The 23,397-nt window shown below is 39.2% G+C and overlaps 1 protein-coding gene across 2 annotated transcripts in view; it reads right to left on the bottom strand.

Annotated features, from left to right (window-relative positions):
• The window catches only part of dnai1.2 (dynein, axonemal, intermediate chain 1, paralog 2), a 346,056-nt gene that overhangs the window by 158,476 nt on the left and 164,183 nt on the right, over window positions 1-23,397 (bottom strand). For both annotated transcript variants that reach the window (XM_039759139.1, XM_039759138.1), the window contains one exon: window positions 18,078-18,137. In XM_039759139.1, coding sequence (XP_039615073.1) covers window positions 18,078-18,137 — 60 coding nt within the window. The remainder of the gene's footprint in view (window positions 1-18,077; window positions 18,138-23,397) is intronic.

The raw sequence follows: 23,397 nt of genomic DNA on the forward strand, positions 1-23,397 counted from the left end.
CAGGCATCAAGATAAGGAGGCAAAGTGTTTGCAGACTTTGCATTTCAAACTCTTTTTGCTTTCCACTGAGGTGAAAAATGAGATGACAGCTGTTGGGTGTAAGGACTCTAATTGTAGACTGTTACACAGGCTGCAGAACGTGAAGTGTTCCTCTTCCAGTTTAAAAAGTCGCTATGTATATGTAATGGAAGGATTTTTCTTTGTAAAAAGCAAAGGTGAAATAAAGAGAGGGAGGGGGAATCAAGAAAGCAGATGGGCGTTAGTCGCTTCAGCGCAGAATCAGCTATAGAAACTAATGTTTTGGGAAAAACAGCCGGAAATGTTCTAAAGATACAGCCAAGGCTATGCAAGGAGTTGTTTTTCACTTCGAGAGGGTTTTTTCACATGTAAGCATATTACTGTGTCTTCTGGTATCAGGCACTAGTCTCAAGGCCGAGTAGAAGAAAAACATAGCGCCGTGTCCCGTGGAAGGAGGGGGTAGGCTGAAACTGATCACTTCTGCATACACTGCTTCCACGTAGGCCGCTTTTGGGCAAGGACACCTAATTAGTATATAAGAGAAGGTTCCGCCCTCAGTTTCTTTGGACGCTCAACCGTGGGGAAAGGCACACACCGCTCGGTCTTCTATACTAATAAAAGGCAAAGCCCTCACTCACTCAGTCACTCACTCACTCACTCACTCACTGACTCATCACTAATTCTCCAACTTCCCGTGTGGGTGGAAGGCTGAAATTTGGCAGGTTCATTCCTTACAGCTTCCTTACAAAAGTTGGGCAGGTTTCATTTCGAAATTCTACGCGTAATGGTCATAACTGGAAGCTGTTTTTCTCCATTTACTGTAATGGAGATTAGCTTGAACGCCGTGGGGCAGAGTTTCGTGTGACATCATCACGCCTCCCACGTAATCACGCAGTACATAGAAAACCAGGAAGACCTCCAAAAAGCGCTGAAGAAAACATGCATTATATAATTGAGAAGGCAGCGAAACAATAAGAAGTGAGCGAGTGACATATACAACCATATTCATGAGGTCTGCTACTTCGGAAACAAAGCACAATGTAAACCTACACTTTAAATTAAGTTCATAGACAGGCTGCCGCTGGCGTTTGTAATTCAGTGCCTGCCCATATAAGGCCGTCCGTCAGCGCAATCCAATAGCAAACTCCCACTAAATATTCACGGGTGAAGGACTGTGCTTATGGAGAGGAAGATGAGATGGTCAGGGTGGTGTTTGACACAAACTCAGCGAAACTGCGAGAGAAAGTTTTAAGTGCCAGGAGTAAGGTAACATTGAATACAGCCATGGACATAGCACGAGATGGCACCAGCACAGCTGGAAACCTTCGATGCATGTACACCGAGCGGCTCACGTGAACTGATGCAGTGCAGAGATAAAAAGCAACAGTTCCAAAGAGCGCTGAACAAAAACCGAATTACACAATTGAAAAGGCAGCAAAAAATATGAAGCGTCTGATACATACAAGCATTTTCATAAATCCAGCTACTGAGGAAACAAAGCACACGGTGGAAAAGTCAATGTCCCGCTAAAGGAAGACATTGTAAAAAAACCTGTGCATGCAGTGTGTCAGGTCTCAGATAAAGAAGAAGACGAGCTGTTTATTGATGCAGTAAGAAACGAATCGATGAATGAAACCTGTCATCTTTACAACGATTGACAAACACAGAATGTAACTTGAACACAACACATCCTACAAATACGAACCTGATTGAAAGAAATAATGATAATCAAATCCTTGATGACAGCAACACTCAGTAACACTCACAAAACAAATACTGTATATTGACAGTCATGTTACGTTATTTTTAAAATGTTCCCTTTTCTTTTTCTAGCTTTTTTAACACACTACTTCTCCGCTGTGATACGCGGGTATATATATGTGTATATATATATATCCCGATCTACATACTCGAATAATGGATACTTTATTCGCCATCAATGATTGTTTTGGTAAAGCCATACTCAGTGTATTCATTAGATGAACGGTAAAAAAGTAAGAGCGAGGGGAGGATGACTTATTGAGGCATGCAGGCTGTAGTGGCGTCAACTTAATCTGAATTGCTGATCACATTTGAAAAATATATCTTTTCAAGTTCTATTTAGTCCATATGTGTCAAACTCAAGGGTCGGGCCACATCCGCCCGGGTGTAATTATATCCGCCCCGAGATCATTTTATATACTGTATTATTGTTATTAATGGCCTGGGTATATGAAGCGCTGGTAACACAATAAACTACAGATCCCATAATGCAGCGCTTCAGCTGCCTTGCCGAACACTTACCGCGTTAATCAAGTCTAGCTTATGATGCTGCAAGTTATTGCGGCTAGCTCACACGATGCTGAAGAGAAAAGTTGATTCTGAAAATAGAGCCTTTAAAAACCGATGGGAGGCTGAGTATATGTTTACTGAACCCGTGTGTCTCATTTGTGGAGCTAATGTGGCTGTAATTACAGAATTTAATCTAAGACGGCACTACGAGACAAAACAAGACCTGAAAGACCTGAATGCAATGCAGAAGATACAGAAAGCAGAAGAATTAAATAAGAATCTGACACTTCAGCGGACGTTTTAACCCGTGCACAATCACAAAGTGATTTCAAGTGAAGCTGCTTTTATGGGAGCTACAAATGCACAAGTGCAACTTGCCCCACTTTCCCTGTTGCCAAGTAATGTTAAACCAAGTCGTCACTACGGTGTTCCCAAATACGCACTTTGCTGATAAACTGAGCGCACTGAGTTTGCACGCCGCTTTGGTGACTTTGAAGAACAAAAAAAGTCTGTCTACATGCGGCTCGAACCTTGTGCATGTTTGGTAGCACATATCTGTGTGAGAAGCTCTTCTCAGTGATAAAGACTAACAAAACAGCACACAGGAGTCGCCTCACTGATGAGCACCTGCAATCCATCCTGAGAATCTCCACAACACAGAACCTCACACCAAACAGAAATGAACCTGTGGCCAAAAAAAAATAGCCAGGCGTCCAGCTCTAAAATGACATATGAGCAAAGACAACTGAATGATTTGATTTGTTATTGCTGAAAGGAACACATTTTATTTAGAGCAAAATATTATAAGTTATTTAAGGTTTGAGTTGATTTATTCACGAATAATATTCCTGTCTGTTTTTACCATTCCTACCAAAGATATTTCTGTCGACTAAATAAAAATTCCTTCTATTTAAAATTTAAATAGAACTTGAACAAATACGATAGTTCATAATATCAACGCAGACTTGCACGTAAGAGCGGGAGTTATCCGTTTTAACAAGCAGCGTATTGCACTGATACGAAATAGCTGTGTGTGTGTATATATGTAGATATGTATGTATATGTATATATATATGTGTGTATGTGTGTATGTATATATATGTGTATATATGTAGATATATATATATGTATGTATATATGTGTGTGTGTATATATGCGTATATGTATAGATATGTATATATATATGTTTATGTGTGTGTGTGTGTAAATATATATATATATGACAGCAACACTCATCACTTACAACAGTGACAAAACAATTACATTGACAATCATGTTACGTTATTTTCAAAATGTTTCCTTTTCTTTTTCATTGCTTCTTTAACACACTACTTCTCCGCTGCGAAGCGCGGGTATTTTGCTAGTATCTGATAAAAGGCACATGGGTTGATCCTCTGACGAGACTGACATGCGGGCTCCCTCAGTCTACTGGTCTAGGATGATGGCTCTGGGTCTTTTGATGTATGTTACTGTATGTATGTATGTTATTGTAAGTATAAGTTTGTCTCTTTAAGCATATATATTTATTTCTATAACCCATTCATATGTATTTATATGTTAAAATTGAATAAGTAAATTTTATTGAAGTATCGGACCTCTTCTCTCTGATTTTTGCCTACTTATGTTTTAATCCCTTGAACCATTTTCCCAAATCAAAACATTTTGGCGTAGTCGGCAGGATTTTGGGGAATCTGGTAAAATATTGAACTACTGAGTGAGGCAAAAAGAAATCAGAGATGTCTAAGAAAAAGGATAAAAAAACCCTGGCACGGCTCCTTCACCTCTTCCCGGCTGGGAGGAAACGGTATTGGAAGACTGCGCTAGAGAATTGAGAAGTGGGGGGGATTAGAGCAATATTGGCAAAGTTTAGGCCCCCCAACACCAGTGAATGTACTAGCCGCACTTAAGAAATGTCAGGTGTCTGTAAAAGAACCCATAACGGGCTTGCAGACGCGGGGGTGGGTTTTACTAACGGCAGTTAGATGTCTGGACAGCTTGGTAGACGAAAAAGGGAGATTAAGAAAATGCAAATGGACTTGACGGATGCGTTAGGGTGAGCCTCAATGGCCGAATCCCAGGTAGCTGTATTATTGCCGCGGGTACAGAGAGCCGAGGAGTTGGCGGATGAGGCAGCCTTATGCATAGCCAAGATAAATACCTGGCTAAAAATTTGCAAGCAGCTAGCAGTACACGTAGCAATGTATAAAGAGAATGCCATACAGATTAAGCAACGATCGCTCAGTGTTAAAGTGTGTGGTGGCGCAGTGGTTAGCACTTATGCCATGATTCGAGTTTATTTGTGATTTATGTTGAAGCTTACATGTTGTTTGTTTTGAGTTAATATTCTCAATGACAGTTTAGTCTTTTTGACGGGAGTGCCGTCTTGCTGTGGTATTGAACCGCGTGATTTACAGTTTAGTCTTTTTGACGGGAGTGCCGTCTTGCTGTAGTATCGAACCGCGTGATTTCTTGATAGTTGGATTTGCCCTAATTGTCACAGGAATGGATCGCCACGGAAGCAATTCTTCGTTGTCGCTGAGTCATATTGCCAATGGAGTCTCCTTGATCTAGAAACCAGCGCCGTTTCGAGCTGAGTAGAATCGTGTTAGAGTTAACATCCGCTAACGTCATGAGAGGCTGTTTAATATTCTAGTCTGATAAGTAAAACAGCCTTCAGAAAAATGTAGGAGGATAGCACCAAAAAGAAAAATTAAGCAATAGAAAAATGTTTCAGTATATAGATTTGTGTGCAAATATGTATATATCTGTACTTATATTTGTGGGGAAAGAATAACAAGCGTTGAGAAGAATATCATGCACAAAAAAGGAAAAGTGCACTGTATGTAACTTCAATGGTACCTGGCGCTCTCTAATGCCTGTGTATGTGAATATGTCTTTGCTGAACTTATTCAATGTGTGTGCCAGCATATTATGTGTATGCCTGAGCATTAATTGTTCTCTGTGTGTGTGTAAATATGTTTGTGCTAAAAATGTGTGAGCGTGCCTGTTATTTGTTCTGTGGGTGCGTGCGTGTGTTTGGGAGTAAGAAAGCAAAAACATGGAGACTTCTGGGTAATGTAGTTCAATTATGATTTGCTGAAGCTGCCGTGTGCATATAAACTTCCAGAGCTCTGAGTAAATATGGGTTAAAATAAATGTAAGTATGAGTAACATTTGATAAAATGAAAAATGCATTCACTTTTAATAATAAGTGATAATAAGTGACAAAACTGAGGTAAAGTTGAATGTGTTAAAACAATGGTTTGGGTGATTTTGTGTATGTTATATAGTGTATTAGAGGGATCCCTATGTGTGTATGTTAAATAGGTTTCAGTGTGCTTAAAAGTATGTGTAAAAATATGTGGCGTTGTTTGCAAGAATGAAATAATTGATATTATTATGTGTAGGAATGTGAATGTAAATGTTGAAATTAAAAGAGCTCTTAATTCTAAATTAGGAAAGATATGAACAGATGGTGTAAAAAGGTCTCCAGATTAAGCATATTATATGAGCACCCCTTTTATTTGAGTACTGGCCAGACTCTGATAAAAGGGGGGATTTTAATTAAAATGAGTAAATTTCGATGGAAGGAGACATTCTTTTAGCAAGATGAAGCTGAAGAAAAAAAAAACAGGGAATACGGAGGGTTAACTAAGAGAAAAACAGACTGTGCTCTTTGGAGTCAACATTCTGAAAAACGTGTAATAAAACATCTGGAAGATAACAATGAAAGAATGTGCAAGATCAACTGTCTTTGACAGAAGGTTATGGGGAAAAGAAAATCAGTGTATACAATTGAAGTAGATTTAAAGTATTTTCTTAGTTTGAGATCCTGGGAAAAATTTACCTGATAAAGAAGTGGATTCTTCATTCTAAATATGGGTAGGAATGTGCAAATTTCTTAGAGGGCCTTATAGTAAAGAAATAAAGGCACATTTTGCATTATAGGGCATTCTAATATATATTGATTTCTTTCCTTATTTCCTTTGTGTGTAATATTGACATGTTTGTGTGAAATACAGTGGAATACTGGTATCACAACAAAACTAATGGAAGGTTCACTTTTATATTTTTGATGCATTAATGAAATATTGAATGAGACATTTTATTAAGATCCAAATGTAATGTGGTATTTTAATAATTAGTAATAAAAAGAAAGAGAAACATTACTTAGGATACATGTATAGAAACTTTAAAAATGAACACCTTGTGTAAAAAGAAAAATGTTTTTAGGACTTTGCATAATTGAACAATGGTTTGTGATTAGATACATGGGGAAGAAATGTGGAGCCTAACGTTTTGTTATATTTAATGTCACCAAGGAAAAGATTAAGAATTTACCCGTCTAGATTGTGGATTTCTTTCTTGACTCTGCTTGATATGTTATGAATGAAAACAGCAATATTGACACAAGTGTCAATAAGGGGGGAAGTATTGGTTTAAGTATGTTTAATTTTATTTAAATTTTACATTTTGAAACCAGTTTAAATCTTGGAACAAATGCAGATAATTTGAATATTATGTCAATGTTATTGGGGCCAATTTTTGTAATGATTTATTATTGAGTACATTTCTCTTTGTGATACATTGATTGACTTTATTTTAATAATGACTTGGGACATGTTTTTTAATTGAGTAGAAATTGCGACCGCAGCCAAACTGGAAACAGCTATAAAGGAGGACTTGAACATTGTGCTTATCAATTTAAGCTTTTACTCTGACTGTTTAAAGACAAATTGACTTAGACAAGCACAGACTGGATTGAACTGACCGTTTGTTTCACTGCTAGCAATATTTTTAATAGGGGTACCCTATCTTATGACATATTGTGTTTTGGATCCATAAGTAGCTACTAATGAAGAATTAATAGGCTGACTATTTAAATGAGCGTTTTTAAGTCTTTACGTCAGCAGGTGAAAGCTGTTTTTTCCTAGTGCATCGTAGATGACAGCATTTGAAGTTGAACCAGAGATTGGGCTGTGATAAAAGTCTGCAGATAAACTAATTATCTGACTCAAAGGAGAACCCAGCCATACCAAAGAGGGAATCAAGTCATGAATCAGGCCATCGATCAGCTGACTACTGGACAACGCACCTTGATTCCAGTTCCAGGCATCATGGATACCTGCTGCCAAGAGCTCAGTTATGCTAGTGATGTTTGAGCCCAAAAGATCAGCATGGATTCCGAATCATAGATGACATCTGCCTACTTGGGTCCTTTTTGCTTGGGATGTTGGACCCCAATACCTGCTTTGGTCTTTATTAGAGAAGAAAGTCTATCACACTTTTACTCTGCAGGGCTCAATGTTCTTGCTGGAACCTGCTTTGACTGTCCACTTGTTTGACAAATAGCAACATCTTTGAAATTAAAAGTATTTGAACTGTGAAGTATGAAAGGTATAGAAGGGAAAGCTAATTATTTGTAAACAAAGCAGAATATAGGGATTCCAAAATAATATGTATTTAATGAATGTTTGTATTAATGGGAATACTATATAATTATTATGAATTCATAGTGGTTAAGAATAGATATTTTTAGATAAATGTTTTGATATGCCTTCTGATATTTTGTATGAGATAATAAGTCACCTTTAAGGACCAATGATTTGGTTATTTGTAAAGTTAATCAGAATTGAGTCTAATCTAACATAAGGGATCTATTAGAGATTGTTAAGTGATTGTCATTGAAGGGACAATGAACTATTATTAGTTGGGGTCAGTCCAGTTTAGATATTTTAGGTTATAGATTGTAGTGTTATAGCAAATAATGTAGAGCTTTACATTTAGGTACATTTAATTAAATTGAAAAGAATAATAGTGAGAATATGGGATGACACACACAACTAGTATTTTGGGGATAAGGGACACATACTATAGGTCAGAACATCCATAGCTTTTAGAAGAGGATAAAACAGTTTAGGCTAGCATGTTGATGGTGATACAGGTCAAATGATTAACATCATGGCTTGATGAGTATATATGTTATGGAAATCAGTGAAATGAAGTAATAATTTGGCCCATAGGAGATGGAGTGTCTTATACATACAGTGGTGAGTGTGTGGTCTATGAATTAAAAAGCCCAGATGAAGTCTGAAGATCTCTGAAGATATGAATCCTTAATAAGAAGCTTGGGTATAACCCTTGAAATTGAAATTGAAATGAATGTGACCTCAAAAATGACCCAGTGATTTGCATTTTGGAAGGTAGTGCTGACATCTTCCGAAGGGAGGATTGCCACCTACTGTCCACAAAATGGCTGCATCAATGTGATAAAGGTGGCTTAAGGTTGAGACCACAGCTGGGTGTATATTTGGGCAATTTTATAAATGAGTGTGTTAAGATGTGAGCATGGTGAGGTGTGTAAGGACTTTATCTCTGATTATCATTGTGCACAGCGGTGGCAACCTAAAACTGGGAACTTTTGAGTTATTTAAGATAAATATTTATGCCATCTGTATCATCACCAACAATATTAATTACTATTAGCTTTATTTGAACCTGGGAATCATGGGGGTTCATGTTAGTGAAGTAGAAATTATTCTCTTAATGGTATTGTTATATATATATTTGAATGGAATGTTGTTGCTTATTACCAGTTTCCTAATTAGTTATTACTAGAGTTGTTGTCAAACAGGTGTGCATCCAATTTCTTGAACCATGGACATCTTTGGTTAAAGATTTTTATTCTTTTCTTGATGACAATGTGGATGATGAAATACCAAATCAGAAGAAACTCCTTGGGTGAAGTGCTAGTAACCGCTCCCCAGGGAGGTGACCCTCTCACGTGCGCAAAGTACCTGGGTTGAAGAAAAATGTAAGTTCACTGGAAAAATATTTCTCCAAGCGAAGAAAAAGCACTTATTATGGACAATTGTTTTATTATCATTATTGCTTTAATGACTATATTCAACTGTTATGTATTTTGTGCTTTACGAAAAATTGCAGTCAGAACAAGAAGGGCAAGAGCGCTGGTTTTGCGCTGAGCGAGGGGCCGAAAGTAATGGAAGGATTTTTCTCTGTAAAAAGCAAAGGTGAAATAAAGAGAGGGAGGGGGAATCAAGAAAGCAGATGGGCGTTAGTCGCTTCAGCCCAGAATCAGCTATAGAAACTAATGTTTTGGGAAAAACAGCCAGGAATGTTCTAAAGATACAGCCAAGGCGATGTAAGGAGTTGTTTTTCACTTCGAGAGGCTTTTTTCACATGTAAGTATATTACTGTGTCTTCTGGTGTCAGGCACTAGTCTCAAGGCCGAGTAGAAGAAAAACATAGCGCCGTTTCCCGTGGAAGGAGGGGGTAGGCTGAAACTGATCACTTCTGCATACACTGCTTCCACGTAGGCCGCTTTTGGGCAAGGACACCTAATTAGTATATAAGGGAAGGTTCCGCCCTCAGTTTCTTTGGACGCTCAACCGTGGGGAAAGGCGCACACCGCTCGGTCTTATCTGATAAAAGGCACATGGGTTGATCCTCTGACGAGACTGACATGCGGGCTCCCTCAGTCTACTGGTCTAGGATGATGGCTCTGGGTCTTTTGATGTATGTTACTGTATGTATGTATGTTATTGTAAGTATAAGTTTGTCTCTTTAAGCATATATATTTATTTCTATAACCCATTCATATGTATTTATATGTTATAATTGAATAAGTAAATTTTATTGAAATATCGGACCTCTTCTCTCTGATTTTTGCCTACTTATGTTTTAATCCCTTGAACCATTTTCCCAAATCAAAACAGTATATGTCATCGTTTTGCAATAATGATTAAACTATTTAGTTCCTGTGATGGCAGTGGGGGGCTGGACAGTTTTTTTGGCCTTGGAATCACTGCAGACTTTGTTTTTTCACCAGTCTAACTGGAATTTTGTGTTTTTCTGTCCTTCCAGCAATCAGACATTACATTTTTTTGTTATGTATTCTTTAATATTATTGCCTAATCTTCATTTTTTTTTCTGTAACTTTTTCTTTGACATCTTGTAAAATACTTTCAGCTACACCGTTTGTATGAAAATGCGCTATATAATAAAATGTTGTTGTTGTACTTCATCTGCAATTTCAATTTCACATAATAAACAATCTGTTTCAGAGAAATCTACAAAGCCACGCAGAATGTCGAGTAAAGAAGGACTCTATCTATAAACCAATGCGTTGGACAAGGAATTGAATAAAGAGTCAGGCATGATGATAGAAAATTATTATGATGGGTTCAGAGGTAAGAGGTTATGGATTGTCCACAACAACATATCTTTAACTGTGGACAAAAGGAAAATAAAACATCGTATAGGGCATCTGAGGAGGATAGAAAATATTTGAGCTTTCCGTAATATGAAAATTATGTACTAATACTAGTAATTTTAATCTTAATTTTAATGCTTAGAGGGCTTTAGATAAAAAAACACCTGTTTCTTTAAACAGATCATAGGAATACAACAATATTTTCACATTAAAATAGATGTGGAAAATAATAAAGTAGAATCTGCCCTTGTTGTAACTATTAGGAAGGGATCATATGTCAAAGTGTGGGCACATTGTATCATCCATGTTTACATGCATTAGCTGGAGACAGTTATTGACCCCAAATAGCACTAAACAACACTAAAGTGCTTCAGACAGATATTACATGTGCATGTACAATGACTATACATAATATAATCTGGGTCGATGGGCCCAACTATAAGGGCCCAGGTGTACTCTGTTGCAACCATGTAACTAATGTAAGAGACAAAACTGATATAGAAAACGTAATTACCTCTGCAGACAAAATTAAGGAGATCTCCACACACCACTGGTGAGTGTTTTCACCAAGTATTGGGTGGTCCAGATCTAATTATACAATTATCATTACGCTATAACTTATTAAGTTTATTACATAGAAAATCGAGAAGTGTGCAAACTGACGACATGAAGAATCGTCTTTGTGCCAAACTGGAATCGTCCCCGCATAAATCAAAGTCATCCAGACGATCTGGATCAGCATAATTAGATCTGGACCACCCTGTAATCAACTAGGTACAAATCAATTCACTATAACACTAAAATCCCTGAAGCCTACAGAAAAGTTGTAATCCTGGGCCACCTTAAATTACTCCGCACATCCCCATTACCGTCTTTTGTTTTACAAATTTCTCAAGTAGCCTGCTATCCCATCCCCCCCACCGTTGCAGCTCAAATCAGAGAAAAAGCTTCTTATCTGGGTGTTAGGTGCCTGGAGTTGTATAGGATAAATAATATATTGTTATCTGAAACACATGCATTTCACGTGTGTTCCGTATCTACAATGATCTGGCTAAATGTTGGATGACAGGAAATGCGAGGCAAGAAATGTTGGTCACATAGCTAAAAAGAGGAACTTTTTTTAATGTTATAGCACTAATGACAAAATTTTCACATTAAGTGTATAATGTGTGAAGACTGAAGTCCAAATATCAAATAAACGCTTTCACAAAAGGTACAAGTGTACAAAACAAGTGTGCTTTTATTCAAGAATATAACTGAAGAAAAAGAAATCAGGTTAGGGTACGACGTTCACATGACTGCATGGGTGGTACAGAGGTAAGATTTACTGACTCATAATCAAGAGGTTGTAGGTCTGATTCCGGGCCCTTTCTAGAATTACCACTGTGAGTTGTAAGCTGCTCTTGTTTTTACTATCATAGAATAAAAACACCCTTCTTCGAACCGCCACCTTATCATGGTGGAGAGGTTTGCGTGTCCCAATGATGCTAGGAGCTCTGTTTTGAGGGGCTTTATACCCCAGGTAGGGCCACCCAAGGCAAACTGGTCCTAGGTGAGGGATGAGACAAAGAGAGGTTCAATAGACCTTCTATAACGAATAAAAAATTTGGACGGCGTTTTCCCTCGCACCGGGCCCCCCTCTGGAGCCAGGTCTGGAGGTGGGGCTCGATGGCGAGCGCCTGGTGGCCGGGCCTGCACCCCTGGGGCTTGGCCGGGCACAGCCCGAAGAGGCAATGTGGTTCCCTCTTCTCATGGGCTCACCACCTATGGGAGGGGCCAAGGAGGTAAGGTGCAGTGCGAGTTGGGTGGTGGCCGAAGGAGGGGACCTTTGCAGTCCAATCCTCGGCTACAGAAGCTGGCTCTTGGGACGTGGAATGTCATCTCTCTGAAGGGGAAGGAGCCCGAGCTAGAGCGCGAGGTCAAGAGGTTCCGACTAGATACAGTCAGGCTCACCTCGACACACAGCTTGGACTCTGGAACCAATCTCCTTGAGAGGGGCTGGACTTTCTACCAGTCTGGAGTTGCCACCGGTGAGAGGCAGCGAGCGGGTGTGGGCATACTTATTGCCCCCCAACTTGGAGCCTGTACATTGGGGTTTACCCCGGTGGACGAGAGGGTAGCCTCCCTCTGCCTTCGGGTAGGGGGACGGATCCTGACTGTTGTTTGTGCGTATGCACCAAACAGCAGTTTGGAGTACCCACCCTTTTTGGATTCCCTGGAGGGGGTGCTAAGAGGGCATACCACCCATCCCCCCCCCCGATCTGAACCCGAGCGGTGTTTTGTTATTTGACTTCTGTGCTGGTCACGGATTGTCCATAATGAACACCATGTTCAAGCATATTGGTGTTCATAAGTGCACTTGGCACCAGCACACCCTAGGCCTCAGTTCGATGATCGACTTTGTTGTCGTGTCATCGGACTTGTAGCCACATGTCTTGGACACTCGGGTGAAGAGAGGGGTGGAGATGTCAGCTGATTGCCACCTGGTGGTGAGTTGGCTTCGATGGTGGGGGAGGATGCAGGTTAGGCCTGGTTGGCCCAAACGTGTTGTGAGGTTCTGCTGGGAACATCTGGCAGAGTCCCCTGTCAGAAGTAGCTTCAACTCCCACCTCCGGAAGAACTTCGACCAGGTCCCGAGGGAGGTGGGGGACATTGAGTCCGAATGGGCCATGTTCCGTGCCTCTATTGTTGAGTCAGCTGACCGGAGCTGTGGTTGTAAGGTGGTTGGTGCCTGTCGTGGCGGCAATTCCTGAACCCGTTGGTGGACACTGGTGGTGAGGGATGCTGTCAAGCTGAAGAAGGAGTCATATCGGACCTTTATGTCTTGTGGGACTCTGGAGGCAGCTAATATTTACCGACAGGCCAAGCGGAATGCGGCTTTAGTGGTTGCTGAGGCAAAAACTCGGGCACGGGAGGAGTTTGGGGAGGCCATGGAGAACGACTTTCGGATGGCTTTGAGGAGATTGTGGTCCACTGTCCGGCATCTCAGGAGGGGGAAGCAGTGCAGTGTCAACACCATATATGGTGGGGATGGTGCGCTGCTGACTTCGTCTCGGGACATTTTACGTTATGGGTCAGTGGGGGGAGTACATCGAAGACCTCCTCAATCCCAATAACATGCCATCCAATGAGGAAGCAGAGCCTGGGGACTTGGAGGTGGGCTCCCCCATCTCTGGGGCTGAGGTCAGTGACGTGGTCAAAAAACTCCTTGGTGGCAGGGCCCCGGGGGTGGATGAGATACGTCCGGAGTTCCTCAAGGCTCTGGATGTTGTAGGACTGTCTTGGTTAACACGTCTATGCAGCATCACATGGACATCGGGGACAGTGCCTCTGGATTGAAGAAAAAGGGGGACCGGAGGGTGTGTTCCAACTACAGAGAGATCACACTCCTCAGCCTCGCTGGAAAAGTCTATTCGGGTTTCTGGAGAGGAGGGTCCGTCGGATAATCAAACCTCGGATTCAGGAGGAAAAGTGTGGTTTTGGTCCTGGTCGCGGAACAGTGGACCAGCTCTACACCCTTAGCAGAATCCTTAAGGGTGCATGGGAGTTTCCTCAACCAGTCTACATGTGTTTTGTGGACTTGGAAAAGGCGTTCGACCGTGTCCCTCAGGGAATCCTGTGGGGGTTGCTCCGGGAGTATGGGGTACCGGACCTCCTGATATGTTTGGTCCCTGTACAACCAGTGTCAGAGCTTGGTCCACATTGCCAGCCATAAGTCAAGCCCGTTTCCAGTGAGAGTTGGACTCTGCTAGGGCTGCCCTTTGTCACTGATTCTGTTCATACCTTTTATGGACAGAATTTCTAGGCGCAGCCAGGGTGTTGAGGGGTTCTGGTTTGGTGGACTCAGGATTGGGTCACTGCTTTTTCAAAAGGATGTTGTCCTGTTTGCTTCATCAGGCCGTGATCTTCAGCGCTCTCTGAATCGGTTCACAGCGGAGTGTAAAGCGGCTGGGATGGGAATCATCCGAGACCACGGGTCCTCAGCCAGAAAAGGGTGGAGTGCCCTCTCAGGGTTGGGGGAGAGATCCTGTCCCAAGTGGAGGAGTTCAAGTATCTTGGGGTCTTGTTCACGAGTGACAGAAGAATGGAGCGTGAGATCGACAGGCGGATCAGGCAGCGTCCGCAGCTTTTATATAAGTAAGATATAAATGTTTTTATATAAAGACAATCACAAAACATACCGTAGATCCCGTTATATAAGCTGAGAATTTCGTCCTAGATTTTTGGCTTGGAGTTTGGGGGTCGGTTTATACAACGAGTATCGTTTCAGATTCAAGATTTCTAGCGCAATTCCGGTTTTGCCGATGAATACAGAAGTAAATAATGACGAAACCACAGAGCCATCTTTCAGATGAAGAAGTAACTGTGCATGCCGGTACTTTAAATTAAATAAAGAATTTATTCAAAAAAGTGTTTTAGTTGTTGATTTTATTAATAAAATTTATAATAAATTATCAGGAAGTTTAAAATAAAAATTTTTGTTTTGATTTACGATCAACATCTTGCATTATAACCCGGATGCGGTCACGTGTATCCGCTTGCGCGATTGTAAACAAACTACCGAGAGCGTTAGTAGCATCAGTCAGAGCCCAGATACATGTGTTTGTGGATGTAATTTCGGTCATTGCAGTGATTTACCTATATATATATATAATTCATTAAGACCATGCAAGTAAGACACATAATTGCTAAGGAAGGAAGGGAGGAAGAGAAGGTAAAGAAACCGATCACAATCAAAACGAAGATGGAAATTGTGTGGAAATATGCGAGTGCTGTTCGTATGACCGATCTCGCTAATATGTACAGCATATCGAAATTCACCATCTCGACAATTTTACAAAGAAAACATTTGCATAAGGAGGCTCCTTCTAAACAATAGCCACCTTCCATTTCATTCTCCTCCTGCATTCCTGCAGCCCAAAGATGTCAAATTAAATGGTGAGTACAGTATGAAATTGTTGTTTCTAGAATAGTATGCCTTTTATTGTCACTATACACATCTACAATGAGATTAAAAGTAGCTCCTTCAGTGCAGAAAAAAAGTTCTATATAGGGCTTGTATGGTTGTTTTTCTAGCCTTAGCATAAAGCCGGATCTGCGGCCCCGCTTCTGCTTTCTTTCCCTCCTCCGTCTGTGTAGTCTCCTAGACCCGACAACAATCCATGGAGAGCCCGCTGGTCTCGCTATGTTGTCTTGGATGTTGTGCGTGTGATGAAAAACACTTGGAAACAGATGTCTGGCTCTGGACACCAATGTCTATAAGGTTCTGACGGGTGTAGCGGATGTTCGCCGAACCGATCGTGCACAAACAAGGAAAAAAAAAATTACAAAAACAACAAAAAAGTGTACTGAAAAGGAGAGCCCTGAGCTGCTGCGACCATGCACGCCGCCATGCTCCTAGCTTAATCTAGCCTACTTCTGGTAGGCTAGGCACTTTTTATAACTTTTTGGTTAGCACATTAGAAAAAGTATTGGTGTTTTGGTAAATTATGCACATTATACAACCCTTTTTTATTATGAAAAGGTTAAGTAAGTGTTGTAGTGGGAGGTTCGGAACGCATTATGAGTTAGCCTTCGCGAAAAAATTAAGTTTGTAAGTCAAGGGTCCACTGTATTGCGTATTTAAGTTAATCAAATTTATAACGAGTCTCCGGAAATCCACCCGCTGATGTACCGTATTTGCGCATATAGTTTCAACACAAAGGTTTCATTTTACCAAACTTCTCCGCAATCACTTCCTGGTTTCCATCAAAAATGCCGGAAGTCTCAAATTCTCACCGATAAACATAATAAATATACCTGAAGAGACACTTTTAAGGAAATTTAGAAAATTTTGCTTGGAGAAGGGGGTCGGCTTAAATACCAGTCATCAGCAAATACATGTAATTTAGTAGGTAGAGAAGGGGGTTGGCTAATATACCGTGTCGGCTTGTATTCGGGATCTACAGTAATCACAAACTGGGCTTTGCATGATACCTTGGTGAGCTCTGTAAGCCATGCTTTTTCTTTGAAGGACAGGTGTGGGGCTGACAGACTGGCAGGATGACACTGGACCTCTTGCTACCTACATACGGTGCCATCTTTCACCTTTATGCCTAGTGCAGCTGTGTTTTTCTTATATGTGAGTGAACGTTTCTTGCAGGGAGGGCTTCTGTTCTCTTTCTCAAATGTAGAACCCTTGTCCTCATCTGAGTTCACCTCTGTTATAGCACGCCTTTGAAAACTAACAGTGTCAGATCGGAGCGACTGTGTACTGAGAGAATAAAACTGAATTAAAAAAAAAATGCTAACCTTTACAAGTACCATATTTTTACACTGGCTGTTACAGATTCAAAACAAATGTATGTTTTATTCTATAATAGTAACAATAAGAGCAGCTCACTACGCAAAACGTTTATTTTGTGATGCAGCAAGGCTCAAGTCTCTTGATTATTAGTCAGTGGTTCTTACCGCTGTACTACCAAAGCAGTCATAACAACAAAGTACACTAACCCGATTTCTTTTTCTTCGGTTATAGTCTTGAATAAAAGTGCACTTGTTTTGTTACACTTGTACCTTTTTGTGAAAGTGCTTATTTCATATATGGATTTCAGTCTTCACACATTACAATTCATGTTAAAATTTTGTCGTTAGTACTAAAACATGAAAAAAGTTTGCCTTTTAGGTACTGTATGTGCTCAAAATGTCTGTCATGCTACACTTTGTAGACAAGGAACACACATGAAATGCATGTGTTCCAAATAACAATATATCATTTACACTATACAGCTGGGAGAGCTTTTCGCCGTTTCTGCAGCGGTGGGAGGATGGGATAGTAGGCTGCTTGCTGCTTGTGCTTATCGATACATTTACAAAACAAAAGACACTGATGGAGAGGTGCAAACAGATTTAAGGTAGTCCGGGTTTACAAGTTTTTTCGTAGGCTTTGGTAATTCTAGTGTTAATAAAGTAGCCTGTGAGTGTATATACTGTATATAAACACAGGCAATCTTCAGGGTGTTTACAACATTACTATTATGTATTAATCTCATGTAAGCTGCAGCTTGTTGTGTTTTCTTTGCTCACAGAAGGAAAATATTGAAGGTGCAAGTATCTGTCTATTGCCAGTCACTGAAGCGCTGATGAGCCAAAGAAAAATCTTGCAAGTGATTCTCTAGACTGTGGAACAAGGCTACAAAAAGATTAACCTCAGTCTCTCTCTAACTCCACTTATTGAGTAGGACAACGATTTAGATATACCTTATTAAAGAGTTATCGAAGTTGGGGAATTGGGTCTTGACAAAGGTCTTTACAGTGCATCAGACCTAATCCATTTTAGTTATTGAATCTCTGACTGCAAAAATGTTCTCTTCTAAACACTGCTATATTCTCTACATTGTTGCCCCCTTATACCGGTAATCACATTAACATAGTGACAATAATATCAATGCCTCTCTGAAAATGATCCTAATTATTCATAAACAAAAAAGTTAAGCACTGACGCTGTTATATGCAGACATATAATATTTTAAAAAATCGCTTCACCAGAATATCATTGACACAGTCATTTACTTACCTGGTTAGCGATGGCAGAGAAGTTAGCTCGAGGTGGAGGTTCAGTCTGTGATGCTTTCTCCTAACAAATTAAATGGACAACTACTGGTTAATATGTGAAATTTTATGATATACTTGAAAAAAGAGCCCAACACAACAATTTTTATCAATAAATATTTATTTTATTCATAAATACTTCAAAAATATTACATAGACTAACAGTATATTAATAAGCTTGGCAAAATTATTTAAGAGGGAAACAAAACAAACCAACAGCAGTCTCACTGTAAACATTCATAAACAACATATTAAAAAAGCTATACTATTAAAACCTGATGTGTCTCAATGAAACAATAAATAAACACATACTGTAAGAGACAGCCAGCAGCCCAGCCCAGCTGCAACGCCCCAGAGATGGAAGGATAGGGGAAGGCAGCTTCTTAAGGAACCTGCCTCCCTCAGAACGATAGATGGCAGCTCCCCTGGATTGTAGCAGTGACCCGGATTCCCACAGGGCACCATGGGACTTGGATTTCTTTATCTCAGCCCTGTTGGGTAACATGGGTGCTGCTAGGGGGTACTGGGAAAGTGGAGGAGCCATATGGCTTGAGGTTTCAACCTAAATTATATATATATAACCAATGTAAGAGGACTTAACCAACATCACAGGGATGAGCCAGAATTGGGTGGAAGGTGGATGAAGCTTGCTGGAAGAAGCGGAGGACAAAGAGACAGAGAAAGAAAAAAGAATAACTGTGTGCTGTGCCTATTTGCTTGTGGCTAGGGTGGTGGGAAATGTTTTGCGAAGAGATTCCTAAAAATAAATAAACTTAGTTCTTTTAACTTGTGTCTGCTGTGTTGGGTTTGAGGAGCAACAGTACCCTCTAGTGTCCACAATACTTAAATACAAATATACAAAAATGTCAAAAAGAATATGTAACAAATTTTTATGAACCCATCAGTGAGTTTGGCAAGCAACAAATTCTTCCGATCAACTTTTCCTAACAGCATAATCATACAGGAAAACATAGAAAAATGAAAGACACAATCTGTTGAAAATCAAAGTTCTAGGATGAGCAGAAAAAGGCACATGAACTCAATCAGTAACAAAAGGAAGATGTTCCAAAATTTTGCAGGAATTGTGTTGCAGCACTAAACATCTTGAAACATAAAAAAGTCAAGTGTATCGGATACAAGATGGTATACATTGAGGTATAAAGAAAAACTGCATAACCAAACAATATCCAAAATAATTTGCCCTGCTGGAAGTGACCAAACAAAATGTTTATTATCCGTTTTTGTTACGGAAATCTAAACTAAAGTGCTAAAATTCTGAAAAATATTAATCTGTTCATTAGCAAATTTTACCTATTTTACCAAGGTATTTCAAGAACTGATTTTACAGTTAGCTAAAGGCATATTATGGCTTTACTTTAAATTGTACAGTCCAAATATTGTTCATTTATTAAACTGACTATTTTGACATTTTTGTTAAAACTTCACAGACATGATCAATATATTGTAGCTGGATGAAAAAATAATGTTGCAAACAGGAAAAAATGCTCCAAACACATTTTGAAAATATTTTATTTCACAAAACTATAAAACATGACATAATATTCATAATAACTGAAGGATGTATTGAAAGCCATCCTCTCTTCATCCCATTCCAAAAAGCATAATTTGAAAAGCTCAGTTGAAACATAGACTTGATTGAGCAAGGAAAAAATTAATATTTAATTATCTGCAATCAAATTACAGGTGAAGAAGACATCTGTCTTTTTTCTCCTTAAACATCCACCTCCAACTTCATTGATGAATAAATGAAAAAAACACGGGCTAAACTTTTACTATACAATTTCCATAGCCTCTAATACTAGTGTGGAATTGCTGGCATCTAACAGCTAAAATAAGATCAAAAGTTGGATTTATGTATTGGGAGCAAGGGATTTCAGTTACTAAAAATGAACATGTTTTATTCCTACAATAATTTTTATTGGTACTGTTGTTTATTTACAACTAGCAAAATACCCACGCTTCGCAGTGGAGAAGCAGTGTGTTAAAGAAGTTATGAAAAAGAAAAGGAAACATTTTAAAAATAACGTAACATGATTGTCAATGTAAATGTTTTGTCACTGTTTTAAGTGTTGCTGTCATATATATATATATATATATATATATATATATATATATATATATATACATACACACAGACACACACACATATAAACATATATACATATAAACATATCTACATATACAAATATCTACACATACACATATCTATATATATATATATATATATACACACTAGCAAAATACCTGCGCTTCGCAGCGGAGAAGTAGTGTGTTAAAGAAGCAATGAAAAAGAAAAGGAAACATTTTGAAAATAACGTAACATGATTGTCAATGTAATTGTTTTGTCACTGTTGTGAGTGATGAGTGTTGTTGTCATATATATATATATATATATATATATATATATATATATATATATATATATTTACACACACACACATAAACATATATATATATATATACATATCTATACATATACACATATATATACACACACACATATATACATACATATATATATCTACATATATACACATACATATACATATACATACATATCTACATATATACACACACAGCTATTTCAGTATCAGTGCAATACGCTGCTTGTTAAAACGGATAACTCCGCTCTTACGTGCAAGTCTGCGTGGATATTATGAACTATCGTATTTGTTCAAGTTCTATTTAAATTTTAAATAGAAGGAATTTTTATTTAGTCGACAGAAATATCTTTGGTAGGAATGGTAAAAACAGACAGGAATATTATTCATGAATAAATCAACTCAAACCTTAAACAACTTATAATATTTTGCTCTCCATAAAAATATATCCTGTCTAAATTATACAAGTTAGAAATAAAGTAAACGTTAAAAGAACAAACATTCAAATTTCTTTACTCTTATGTAATTTTATATAAAAATAAACTTAGATTTTAAATATCCCAAAAGATTTTGCTCTCCATAAAAATATATCCTGTCAAAATTATACAAATTCAAATATGAACATGCTGCATAACAAAACCTGGAAATATAAATAAAATGTGTTCCTTTCAGCAATAACAAATCAAATCATTCAGTTGTCTTTGCTCATATGTCATTTTAGAGCTGGACGCCTGGCATCTTTTTTTGGCAACAAGTTTGTTTCTGTTTGGTGTGAGGTTCTGTGTTGTGGAGATTCTCAGGATGGATTGCAGGTGCTCATCAGTGAGGCGACTCCTGTGTGCTGTTTTGTTAGTCTTTATCACTGAGAAGAGCTTCTCACACAGATATGTGCTACCAAACATGCACAAGGTTCGAGCCGCATGTAGACGGACTTTTTGTTCTTCAAAGTCACCAAAGCGCCGTGCAAACTCAGTGCGCTCAGTTTATCAGCAAAGTGCGATTTGGGAACACCGTAGTGACGACTTGGTTTAACATTACTTGGCAACAGGGAAAGTGGGGCAAGTGCACTGTGCATTTGTGCTCCCATAAAAGCAGCTTCACTTGAAATCACTTTGTGATTGTGCACGGGTAAAACGTCCGCTGAAGTGTCAGATTCTTATTTAATTCTTCTGCTTTCTGTATCTTCTGCATTGCATTCAGGTTACCCTGATGTTTTGTCTCATAGTGCCGTTTAGATTAAATTCTGTAATTGCAGCCACATTAGCTCCACAAATGAGACACACGGGTTCAGTAAACATATACTCAGCCTCCCATCGGTTTTTAAAGGCTCTATTTTCAGAATCAACTTTTCTCTTCAGCATCGTGTGAGCTAGCTTCGCAATAACTTGCAGCATCATAAGCTAGACTTGATTAAAGCGGTAAGTGTTCGGCAAGGCAGCTGAAGCGCTGCATTATGGGATCTGTAGTTTATTGTGTTACCAGCGCTTCATATACCCGGCCATTAATAACAATAATACAGTATATAAAATGATCTCGGGCGGATATAATTACGCCGGGCGGATGTGGCCCCGCCCTTGAGTTTGACACATATGGACTAAATAGAACTTGAAAAGATATATTTTTTCAAATGTGATCGCAATTCAGATAGAGTTGACCGCACTACAGCCTGCATGCCTCAATAAGTCATCCTCCCTCGCTCTTACTTTTTACCGTTCATCTAATGAATACACTGAGTATGGCTTTACCAAAACAATCATTGATGGCGAATAAAGTATCCATTATTCGAGTATGTAGATCGGGATATATATATATACACATATATATATACCCGCGTATCATGAGAAGTAGTGTGTTAAAAAGCTAGAAAAGAAAAGGGAACATTTTAAAAATAATGTAACATGACTGTCAATATACAGTATTTGTTTTGTGAGTGTTACTGAGTGTTGCTGTCATCAAGGATTTGATTATCATTATTTCTTTCAATCAGGTTCGTATTTGTAGGAAGTTACATTCCGTGTTTGTCAATCGTTGTAAAGATAAGAGGTTTCATTCATCGATTCGTTTCTTACTGCATCAATAAACAGCTCGTCTTCTTCTTTATCTGAGACCTGACACACTGCATGCACGGGTTTTTTACACTGTCTTCCTTTAGCGGACATTGACTTTTTCCAACGTGTGCTTTGTTTCCGCAGTAGCTGGATTTATGAATATGCTTGTATGTATCAGACGCTTCATATTTTTGCTGCCTTTTCAATTGTGTAATTAGGTTTTGTTCAGCTCTTTGGAACTGTTGCTTTTATCTGTGCACTGCGCCAGTTCACGTGAGCCGGTCGGTGTACATGCATCGAAGGTTCCCAGCTGTGCTGGTGCCATCTTGTGCTATGTCCATGGCTGTATTTAATGTTACCTTACTCCTGGCACTTAAAACTTTCTCTCGCAGTTTCGCTGAGTTTGTGTCAAACACCACCCTGACCATCTCATCTTCCTCTCCATAAGCACAGTCCTTCACCCGTGAATATTTAGTGGGAGTTTGCTATTGGATTGCCGCTGACGGACGGCCTTATATGGGCAGGCACTAAATTACAAACGCCAGCGCAGCCTGTCTATGAACTTAATTTAAAGTGTAGGTTTACATCGTGCTTTGTTTCCGAAGTAGCAGACCTCATGAATATGGTTGTATATGTCACTCGCTCACTTCTTATTGTTTCGCTGCCTTCTCAATTATATAATGCATGTTTTCTTCAGCGCTTTTTGGAGCTCTTCCTGGTTTTCTATGTACTGCGTGATTACGTGGGAGGCGTGATGATGTCACACGAAACTCCGCCCCACGGCGTTCAAGCTCATCTCCATCACAGTAAATGGAGAAAAACAGCTTCCAGTTAT

The sequence above is a fragment of the Polypterus senegalus genome, chromosome 7 (genome assembly GCF_016835505.1).
Source record: "Polypterus senegalus isolate Bchr_013 chromosome 7, ASM1683550v1, whole genome shotgun sequence".
NCBI lineage: Eukaryota > Metazoa > Chordata > Cladistia > Polypteriformes > Polypteridae > Polypterus > Polypterus senegalus.